The sequence below is a fragment of the Nuphar pumila genome, chromosome 7, assembly GCF_984573655.1.
Source record: "Nuphar pumila chromosome 7, dmNupPumi1.hap1.1, whole genome shotgun sequence".
Classification (NCBI taxonomy): Eukaryota; Viridiplantae; Streptophyta; class Magnoliopsida; order Nymphaeales; family Nymphaeaceae; genus Nuphar; species Nuphar pumila.
In genome coordinates, this window is record NC_143255.1 from 40,605,527 (window position 1) to 40,617,238 (window position 11,712).

Consider the following 11,712-nt stretch of genomic DNA (forward strand, 5'->3'; position numbering starts at 1 on the left):
TTCAATTTCCTACTGTAGATTTCTACATGATTGGAAAATTAATTATATGCTTAATTTACTGATGAAAGAACATTAATTGTATATTTTAGATTATTATACAAAAACCATGTTTTCGTTAAGATTTTTAAATATTATAACTTGTAAAAAGATGATGGATTAAATGTGTATTTAACTATTTTAATTCATAGTTATCTGCATATGAAAATATATTTTTGCATCAATTGTTTTGAAACTCCTATCAATTCTTTTACAAAACATGTCAATATTAATTAGAAACTCATCAATATTCTTTGGAACTGTTTCAATATGTATTTTAAGTAAATACATATCAAAAGTTAACCCTCACGTACCAGTAGTTGTATCTCGTACCCGTACCATACGCATACATGTTTGTAGCAACTGTGGTTTGTTCTCACACTACTTTCAACATCCAAAACCCATAAACCTCAATGATCTTTCAGCTTGGGATCCAACATCTCTTAGCTTACTTCTGGGCTAAAGCAGTATTTTTATTTGCAATTACTAATATTTAAAGAATTTCCATTTTAGGGATCGAATGAGATAGCTAGATCACTAGGTAGCGCTATCATGGTTATCCCCAGGTTGCTAGTCCAAACCTACTAAGCCACACTTAAACTGGTTCATTTATAAAATTAAACATATTGATTTTTTCTCAAAGTTTTAACTTGTAAGCAGTAGGATTTGATCTCTAAATTTATTACTTCCAAGTCAAACACTTCAACTATCTACCTTCTATGATATAATATATATGTAAAATATACTTAATTAGTAGCTAACGAGCCTATACAAGCTAAATAGTTAATACCCATTCATGTTCAGCTTCCTCAGATTGTTTGATGAGTTCGGGTGAGCTCCTTACAAACTGAAACCCAAGCCAAAGCCACAAGCAGCTCATCTCATTTCTCAGCCTTCATAGTTACCAAATGTTTCTTGCTACATGAGAAGCTCGTTTTCCCCTAAACTCTTTTTGGAATCAGAGAACTTCTCGTTTCCTTTAAAAGAAGGGAAGTTTTGGAAAACCCGATTTCAAAATATGAGAAACTTGATTTTCTTTTGTAGAAAGTCTTGTTCCTCTTTGTTTCTCTTTTTGCTTTTTTTAACCTTCTCACTTCTTGTTCACTTCCCCCTCACTTCTAAAGTCTTTAGTATTAGAAAATTATAATTATAACAAGCTTATATGTTGGTTTTATATCTATTTATATTTATGCTTACCTTGATCTTATTAGCTTTTGCCCATGCTTGTTTTTTGTGTTTTCATGCATTTTCATACTCGCTTCACAACCGTATCCCGCTTCCCACTTCAACTACGTTTTAACACTTGCTTCTCGCTTCCGCTTTACACGTCTTCTCGTGTCCATTTTGTTTCCTAGTAACTATGCTCAACCCTACTGCCGTTCAGAGTCTCTAAATACAGAAATTTTTCTTGCAGAAGCCAGCTTATGTTCGACTCCGCTCACCATGAGCCCGAGATGGGTCTGCTGTTGAAGGAACCAAACCGGAGCAACCTCTGTTCCGTTTGGCCGGCTCGTTTACCAGCCGTGCCTTCTAACTCTCACTCTTCTGGTCAAATGGGTTCCTGCAGTCTGCAACTCATTTCATCCTCAAGACCCACCCCTCTCTCTGTCTGTCTGTCTCTCTCTTTCCCTGAAAGCCTTAAAGGGGATACTCGCAGGTTATATTCTTTCTTCTACTCACAAGGCATCTCTCATCCCACCCTCCTAAAATCACAACCCACTACACGAGCTCCATGAGCTGTAAATCTACCTTACCCTCCCTTTTTCTTTTGAAAACAAAAGCAAAAGCTAAAGCAAAAGAACAAAAGAAAGCCGAAAACATGCCACTGCTTTCTTCTCCCCTTCAAACCTTAACTGCTTTCCACTTGAACCCCATGATCTCACCCCATAACCAAAGACACCACCACTCTCCTTCTCTATCCCCTTGACATCCAAAATGGTTCTTCTATTCACTTCTACTAAGCCATGTCTTGTTAAGCATACTCACAGCAGAGTATTGTTTACAACCCCACTCTTCATTGTCACCATCATTCACTACTTCAGCCACACTGGTGTTTCTCAATCCACTCTCTGCAGAAAACAATGTGGTGAGCTGCCCATCAACTACCCCTTTGGGATAGATGATGGCTGTGGCAACTCTTACTTCAGTAGTATCCTTGTGTGCACCAACAACACAAGGCTCGAATTCCGCACCCCTTCTGGTACTTTCCCGGTGACCAACATCAGCTACTCTGATCCCCACATTTTGATCTCCAACCCCTTCATGTGGACTTGCTTGAACAGCAACAGCTTCCCTCCGAGCCGGCCGTTCAGTCTCGACTCGAGCACCCCATTCTCCCTGTCCCCATTGAACAATTTCCTCTTCTTCAATTGCAGTGATTCAGTTATAGCTCGGCCTCGGCTGAGCTTCTGCGAACGGAATCCAGACCAGTGCGATTCTTCATGCGATAGCTCCAGCTATCTCTGTCGCAATTTACCGGGTTGTCCCTCTGTTCTTGGGCAGAGCCAGTGCTGCTCTTACTACCCCAAGGCGTCTGAATCTTTGCGTTTGATGATAGCGCAATGCGCATCCTATACTAGTGTGTATTGGAACTTTGTTGGAGCCACCCCTCCTTACAATCAGGTTGCCAATTATGGAATTCGGGTTGATTATGATATACCTGTGACTACTCACTGCTTCCAGTGCCAGGATCCTGCAAAGGGCAATGGTGTCTGTGGTTTTGATGTTCAATCAAGGAATTTCTTGTGCCTCTGTGATGAAGGGAATAGTACCACATATTGCAATGGTACTCAATCAGAATGTATAATCTAATTCTGGGTTGCTTCATTTTCATACTTGTTCTTGCTTGATGTAGAGATTCTTAGCATATTCTTTATTTGTTATTTAGATCCTAGCTGCTGTGCTTGCTTATGCTTGCTGCTTCGATTTTGTGTCTACGTAGCACTTGATGATTTAGTCTGTATCAGTTGATTAGATTCTAATTGGTTTTCTTTGCATGCATACTGCATTTGAATGCCAAATTTGATATCCGACAAATGGCGTAGAACTTCTTGGGTCCACAAGTATGTTACCACATTGTTGTGATGCATTGACAATGACTTCATAGTTATATTCCTACTTTAGCTGACACAAAATAAAGTATCTTTTTGAAGGATGAACATGCTATTTATTCTTGTAGATTGGACTTCGTTTTCAGTGCTCATAGCAAGGAGGTAACTTGGCAGGAAAGTAATTAGAAAAATATTACTGTTAGCATCTTCGGTATCTGCTACTTATAGCTAGACCCGCGTTCAGTATGACTTTTTCTTGGTACTTTTTTCTCTTAAAAGTATGAGACTGTGAAATGCAAAAATAGCATTATGTTTCCTGTACAGTGTTTGTCATGAATTTGTAAACTTTTAATGATTCATCCAAGGAAATTTCTCCAAGCCAGGCAGATTTCAGCGAAGCTCTCCTCACACTTGATGGTTTCCTATATGCGTCAATGGCTGATGGAACTTTACCTTCTTGTCCTTGGAAGCTAGTATTTAATATTCAACTTGATGCATTTTAATTCCAGTTTAACATGAAGAAAGACCGAAATAAATCATGCCCAAAATAAAACAATCATGCTGAGTGAAAAGCATCTCAATCATATACAAAAGAATTAGCAGGCATGCTCATTGTGCAGTCACATACCTTTTAACTTTGAAACCATTCCTTATTCTTTTGGATCCACCCTCTCTGTTTTTGTGTTCCATTCTTGTACACTATACGTGAATATAACGATTACCACATCTTCAAATGCTTGTTTCTGATGGTGTTTACTATTAGCATCAATTTAAAAGAAAATGTAGTTTTGCAGGATTACCATTCCAAAATTCAATATGATGCCTTCATAGTTTCTGAATGTGCTTTTCCTTATAGATGTCCCACTTGGCATACAAGCAATGTAATTTAACTGAGTAAATTAGCTATCAAATACATGATTTGGCAAATTTGATCATGCTAGCGTATTTATTTAGCTTCCAATGTTCTCTGCTGAGATTTGCATAGACAATTTTTGGAATTCTCATCATTCCACGAAGCCGGCTGACATAACTTTTATTTCTATTACATGCTTATTTATAGAAAATATGAAATGTGAGGAAAAGATAAAAGCATTTTTCTATGGTGAAACATTCATTGCCGACTCAATCTTGCAGCTGTTTAGCTGCTCCAATTATAAGTTTTTTGGATTTTCATGTTTCCATAAATTTACACAAGTCCTACACATCTTTTCAAATAACAATTTTTGGGGTTGAGGCTTAGCGGTAGACTTTATCCCTTAGATGAATTCAGAGTTTTTGAATCTAATATTTTCAATCTATATTTGTATGGAAAAACAATTTCATGATTTAGATATCATTGTATAGAAGTTTAGTAAATTGCAAATTTTTAGAATTGGTTTGTTGACATGATTTATTGCAATTTATTAGTTTTACATTTGCTTGAAGCAAAAGAAACCTGTATTTTGTCATATTTTTATCAGTAATCAAACCTGAAGAGTTTTCCTCCTTAAATGCTTTCCAGATAACTAATAATTTCCAATTTCCTATTTTATTAGTCCATATTTCTTTCCTCGTATGCACAATAGATCCATCAAGCATTGGTGCCACTTTTTAGACAATGCCCATGCATATGGTGCCTTTGGTAAAAACTTGCTAACGTGAAATGTAAATACCATTCTCTTGATGGCTGATACAGCTTTCAGGGAATGGTTCGTATGAATGATCTTGCTCTTCTTGGAAACTAATTTGGCACCAGATAAGCATCCAGTTTCAAAGTTTTTTTTTCACTATCACAGAAAATTATATATAGTAAGACATACTTGTATCATGACTACAGACCAATATGTAGTTTGCTTTAAGCTCATCTACTTTTGGATGAATTCCTCTTTGTTGTGTGATCTGTGTCTTGATTCTTTCGTCTTGCATCTTTTTCAGTCATACTGAAAAATATCATATTCCACATACATTATGTTATCTGTTATTCTATCTTTGAGTTCCTCATTCAATTATTTTTCATCTTTCCTATACCTTTGGAAGCATTTTATTTTGTTTCCATCATCTGTTTAGCGGATGACTGAGAAATGTGCTGTAGGTGACATCTTGGATCTATGCTTTATTTCATGCTCATTTATCAGAAATGGGGTGATTTTCCTAAAATTTGGGTCTTCATTTCTCTACTTATCAAACCACTTGTTGCTGGCAATTTAGTATCTTAGAGACTTTGGAAGCAGCCTTATGTTATACAAACTTAGAGATTCTGCTGATGCACCTTTTCTGTGATCTCTTCGTGAGTTGCTTGTTGAATAAACCTGGCTGAACCAGAAGTTTCATCAGATTGCGAATATCGTTCCAGAATTTTTATCTTATATAGAACTGTTAAGAGGGAATGTAAAAGAAAGTACGTGTCTGTGGATAAGTTTCATGATATCATGGTTAACCTGTCACTTTTTGGGGGGATTCCAGGATTCTGTCATGCCTTCTCCTGTTTACACAGAAGCACTAATTATTATTTTTTTTTTAAAGAATGAAGAAGCACTAATTAATATATTAACTTGGGCAACTTTGAGGTGCTTTAAAATTTTTATTTTCTTATCAAGTTTTTCTATTACACTGGTTGGCTTATGTAACTCCTTTTGCTAGTTGACTCTCAATTTGTTACTTTGTGCAAGTATCCTGTGTTGAGACGTGACATTTGGATCTGGATCCAGATCCATGTCTGGATTCAGATTGACGTTCCAAATTGACATCCATATGTAACGTGTAACTTATTCTTTAATGTATTGTATGTTTAAATTTTGCCCCTTAGTTATACATTAGTACAAGGTTCGATCTTTGACTTGTACACAGACGGCAGTTATTTTATTAAAAGAAAACCACACACTACGTCCCACATTGGGGATTGGCGTGGACTATTGCTGCAGTCTCTCTCTCTCTCTCTCTTGATTTCTGGTAGCTTAAATCTGATTTACATCTTGTAGGTGCCGAAGATAAGTAAAACATTTTTATGTTGGTTTCTTTTCTGGAAAAGTACAAGTTGGTCAGATCTAGTGTCCTTAGGATTGCATGACCTAATTTTGAGAGGCCTACATTGGTTATGTGAAGAGTAACCTGTCCAGATACAACTTTTCAGTTCACTGTTAATTTTACCGAGATCATTGTCAGATCAAAATTTTTATTTTGTTGTTGCATAAATTCATTTTCTTCTTGAAGCACAAGGGTTCCTAATTACATAGATTTTTGTTTCTGCAGATTACGCATTCTCCCATCATAGAGCTGGTCTTATTGCAGGTACGCTCACTATAGTCCTCTACTAGCTCTCAATATGTTCCCTGCATTATTGGATTTCTCACTTATCTATGCCAGTTATGCTTAGGTCTTCTATATTTTAAGCAGGAACACTGGCTTCTGTTTCCATTGGTGGGGTGATGATCGGTGTGGTCGTATGGTATTTCAAGAAAGTACGACCAAATAGAACTGTGGCATGTGGAGTTCAGAGCAGTGAAAACCGGTTTTTCTAAACATTGTTGACAGCCCAAGTTTGTTTGGTTGTCCATCTCAATGACTTCTCAGTAGTCTTTTTTTGACAGAAGGATATGATTCTTTATATTCAGTCAGTGTACAACAGCAAATCATTTGTTGTGGGATATTTAACAGAAATACAGCTTAGAGGTGGTGATGAGATATCAACACAGAGAGAAAACAGATGACAGAAAAACAAGCACCGAACAATAAAAATAACAGAATACAGCAGAATGGCCTGGCCAGCAAGCTAAAATACATGTTGCTGCTCCCAAACCCACGCAGGCTCTATTCTGGCCGAATCCTGCATTATCTAAATGAAAGCAGATTGTTGAGACAAAGATGGAACACCAAAGCCTACACTCTCATTCGATTGGACCCAATCCAGCCTAAGGCACATAGGGGCCACTTTTGCCGAGCCCTAGAGGCGACCTCCCATCTCAACTGGTCGTGTAGCACAATGAGATCAAATTGGGTATTCCTGAATCGCCGATGATTCCTCTCAATCCAGATTAATTTCCAAGCTGAAAATACCCATACCCTCCATATGAATTTTCATTTCTTACCTCTTGCGTCAAGCTGCGGCACAGCTACCACATCGCTTGGGAAAATAAAATGATTACAACAAAGTGTTACATCACCCCATGCCAACTAAATCCATGCCCTGAAATATGGGTAGCCTCAAAATAAATGAAAAAAAAAGTTGTTTCAGCTTTATCACATAGAATGCACCGACTAGGGAGATGAATCTCAAGATGCTTTAACCGTGATTCTGTGTTTAACCATCCGAGGAGAATCTACCAAGCCAAGAGTTTGGCAGGAAGAGGGAAGCCTCCCTTCCAAAGTGCCTTCTTAGGGAAGTCATTGTTTAATCAGGCCAACCAAAAATGAATTAAAAAACTTAGTATTGAACGAACCGTCACTAGTTAGTGTTCATGTTGCGACGTCTTTCATCATAGGCGCTAATGGTTGAGTAACTTGAGAGAAAAGATGATACATTGATTGTCTGAGAAGAAACGGCCCCTTCAACAAGTTTAGTCGTAAGTGCGGCATCATCTGATTTAGGCCAACTGTTAGCCAAGAACTTTCTCAAAAGGTTCAAGGTCATTTTCGTTGCACCAAGAAAGAAAATTTGAGGTCTCAAATACCAAGAGCTCAAGCCGAAAGCCAAAAGAGAAAACCTCATGTGGGTTCGGAAGGACCATCTCACAAGAGGGGCTTCGATGAAAGGATCGGGCACATAGGATAACACAGAATGGACTCTCCCTCCACAAGGACTCAGCTTGAAACAGAAGAAGCTCCAAGGCAGCCTGAATTCTGTTGTCTTTCCTTCATAAAAGGGTTACCATAAAAGGGCAATCACACGTCAGGCCAGAGTCTGGCGAAGGAAAGATCTCCAACACGAATCACCATTCCTCCGCCCCAGGTGAGTCTCTTAGACCTGGACTTTGTAACTAGTTTTTGCAAAATTCAAAAAAAAAAAACCAAAATCCTCCAAAAAATAAAAAAAAAATCAAAATCCAAAAAAATAAAATATTCTAAAAATCTAAAAAAATGAGAAAAGCCAAGAAAATCCAAAAATATTTTCTTTTCTTGGGATCTAAGGTATCCGCTTTGTTGTAGGAGCATGCTATTCCTATTGATAAGACTAAGAAAGCTTTTGTCAAGTTCTTGTTTGTTTTCAGACCATTTCTAATGACGTCTTTCTATCAAAATCATGTGGGGGCAAGTCAAAGGAGTTTGAACCTATTGTGAATACCCCAAAATTTTCAAAGTTTTGTAAAAATGTCCTTTTTTCCTCTGGCTCCATCTTCTGAGAAAATCAAAGCCAAATTTCAATTATTCTTCAGATCTTCCAGGTTAAATTCTATGTTGATATATTCAAACTCGATTCTGGATCCAAACTCAGTGTTTTAAACCCAAATCTGAGCCTCGTAGTCCGATTTTCAAATTAAAATTACAAAAATACCAAAAAAATGGTTCTAAATGGCTTCATCCGGCACTCTGTTGGATCCCCAACCTTATATTTCTCAGTTCGAGGTTGAAAACCTCGAATATTTCCTAAAAATTCAGATATAAATCCATTTTCTGAAGAAATTTTCTCAAAAATCACCTTGAGTTCTCAGAAAAACTCCCTTTTGTAAATACTTGGCAAAAATACCAAAAAAAATATTTTTAATCTCTGTCTTCTCGTGAAACTTTAGAATTTTATTCCAAAAATGCAAAAAAAATGAAAAATAACTCAAAACCCAAAAAAACCGAAAAAATTACGAAGAAAACAAATGTTTTTGAAACTTTTTAAGTTGATTTTTCTAAAAACCTCACTTTTCAACCATTTTACAGAAATTTTCTTAAAAGGGAATCCTCTCTTTGGAAAAGAGGAAAAGCTCCAACGACTCCTTCCCGCGCGTTTCCCTCTCCTCCTCTCCACCTTCGATCTGCAACAAACCCATCTTCTTCACACCGTTGATCTTCAATGATCGAGCCTCCCTTTCTCTTTAAAAAGAGACACCCAAGCCTCTTCTATCGCCGGTTTTTCTTCAGAAGGAAGGATTTCAATCCGCCTTCGCGCAGCAAACTCTCCTTCGGCGTACCTGGGTTCAGTCCATCAATCATTCATCGATTTCCTCTTCCGGCATCCGCCCTCTTCAGCACCTCTGGTAAGGCCAACATTCTTCTTTCTTCTCATTTCTTCTTAGTTAACTCCCCCTTTGCTTTATTTGAGTCTCTCTGGTTTATTTATGCCCCAATTAAGCGGATACGTCCTTCATTTGGATAATTTTTAGCATCTCTTTCTTTTCTTTCATCCTCGATTTTTCCCGTTTATGATTTCGTTTTATGGTTTTCATTATCTGTCATTTTATTTATTTATTTATTTGCCGTTCATATTTCCGATTTCTTATCTTCATCCCCCATCTCTTGGAAGTTTTCTTAGTTTTCAAAATTTTTTATTTATTATCCCATTAAAAGCATGATAGGTGGCGCTGAGTTGCTCATATCAACCTCAGTCCATCCCTGTGCAAGATCAACAGAGTATCACTCCAACAATTCCTTTCGTGATTAATGAAGTCTCTGGTCTTTTGATTGAATGTTTATTCATGCTTGATTTTCATGCTTTATTCTCGTTATATGTTTATGCATGATTTCTTATTCACGTTTTCTTTTTTTCCCTTTTTTTGATGTCCGATTTGTATTTTCTTTCGAGTTATGATTTCTTAAGTCTCACCATGACTCTCTTTTCTCATTTCAATTAGTATATCGCACTCAACATTCTCCATTCCCCTCTGCTAATTTGCCTATGTTCTGATCATTCTCCTTTTTTGTTTTTTAGATTGTAGATCTGCAAGCTCTCTCTAACTTTAGATCTGTGTTAAGATCATGTTCCACTGCATCTCTTTGTGTATCTTTCATTCAATATTATTTGATCTCTCAAAATTCATCATTCGTTGCATATCGTGGGGTTTTGTTAGTCATAATCCATCATAATTTGCTTAGGGAATTCTGTTTCAATTTTCAATCCATATCATATGTACCCCTTGTGTTGCGTTGGGTTATAACTAATGTATAAGAACCATTTTAATGCTGCTCGAAATGGTCTATAGATTGCTTGAGCTGCAGAAGTCGAGTCCCAATGGATAGTTTGCTTTCCCATTGATCATTCTACTCCTTCAAACAGACACCCTGTATAGCATTGGCCATAGCCTATTACCAATCACCACCTCTCGTTCTCTACTGCTGGAATCAGGCGACACCCTATTGACAGGATGGAGTCTATTTTTAGACCTCCTTTTTACAAGGGTAAAATGTTGTTGGTACAGAACCTAATGGTTAGAAGTCACTCATTCCAAACAGGGTTTCACCAGCAAGATCTCATCTCTGCCTTGGGAATAACCAAATGGCAGTTAGAAGATTTAGAAAGAATTAGTTTATCTGTTGTCTAGCAGGGGTTGAATTTTCGTGGAGATGCTCTGATTGGGGTATGTTTAGTCCATAAAAGCATTCGAGAGGCAAAATTACATTAAAAAAGAATGTGATGGTAACAGTCGATGGGTAAAGTTAAATGAATGAAATAGAGAAGAGTTAACTCTTTTCTTTGTTGATGTTCATACGTCAGGTTCTGTAAGTTACGAAAAAGAAGCAATCTTAGAGCATCTGGAGGACGAGTTCATTCCCTCCGGCTTTGCTGATGGGAGTAGTGAGATAATTAAACTAAGAATGGATGAGATATCCAACCTGGAAGGCAGTGCGCACTCTGGAACCAGTTCTCTCAAGCATTCAGATGAAAGACATCCAGTAAGAGAGTGTCTCTTGTCTTAGTTGTTGTGGCCATAACCACTTGAATATACTATCTTAGTAATAAATGAATTCTGATGGTGACGGATGGTGGGATCAACAATATAATAGCTTCATCTAAAGGTGTAATCGTGAACAGCCATTATGTATGTGGATTCTAGGGGCAAGGATGATAGGGCTAAAAATAAAAAAATAAAAAAATCCTAAGTTACCCAAATTTCAACAGCTAAGGAGCTCCTTCAGGGTTGAAATCAAATTTGGTTGATCCTCTTGTGTTTGTGGATCGTTTCCAGAATCCTGAGAGTGTTGCATATTGTTCAGGATACATTTGTTATATCATGCACTACCAGATCTGGGTAATCCTTTTGTGGGGGATTAAGTTGCTAGTTAAACTATTGCAGTTAGGTGTAAGCCATTTATTTGTTTTATTCATTGATTGAGGTTTATGTGCTGCCTATTATTTTCATTAATCATTGCCTATTAAGTCAATTTTGGTACCCATGTCATTGTATCAACATAGTAATCTGTATAGCCCCGATGACAGTCCCACCACACCTGTCTTCATAACACCCATTACCTTGTGTAAACACCTGCTGAATACCTCCATCAACATCTCATCTGCATTTCCCCATACACTTCACAATACACTTGCACTATGCAGTCACATCTACTGCTCCTCACTGATTTCACCCCAGCACCATACTCATTCCACTATAGCCCCATTGTACCACATTATAAATACTTCACAAACAATCACAGCATCATTGTATTTATTCCAGCATATCCCACATATAAACATTTTACGTGCAATCTACCTGCTACTGTTTGCAACATT

The 11,712-nt window shown here is 37.4% G+C and overlaps 1 protein-coding gene across 1 annotated transcript; it reads left to right on the plus strand.

Annotated features, from left to right (window-relative positions):
• Positions 1 to 1,971: 1,971 nt before the first annotated feature.
• Positions 1,972 to 10,901, plus strand: LOC149832024 (uncharacterized). Its single transcript, XM_090013140.1, has 5 exons — positions 1,972 to 2,821; positions 6,315 to 6,353; positions 6,459 to 6,510; positions 7,925 to 8,010; positions 10,699 to 10,901. The coding sequence occupies exons 1-5, from the start codon at positions 1,972 to 1,974 to the stop codon at positions 10,899 to 10,901; spliced, it is 1,230 nt and encodes a 409-aa protein (XP_089869266.1).
• Positions 10,902 to 11,712: the final 811 nt, after the last annotated feature.

Coding starts and splice junctions, on each gene's coding strand:
- LOC149832024 (XM_090013140.1), top strand. CDS start 1,972: ATGGTTCTTCTATTCACTTCTACTAAGCCATGTCTTGTTAAGCATACT. Junction 6,354..6,458: donor TAGAGCTGGTCTTATTGCAG/GTACGCTCACTA, acceptor TATTTTAAGCAG/GAACACTGGCTTCTGTTTCC. Junction 6,511..7,924: donor ATGATCGGTGTGGTCGTATG/GTATTTCAAGAA, acceptor CCTTCATAAAAG/GGTTACCATAAAAGGGCAAT.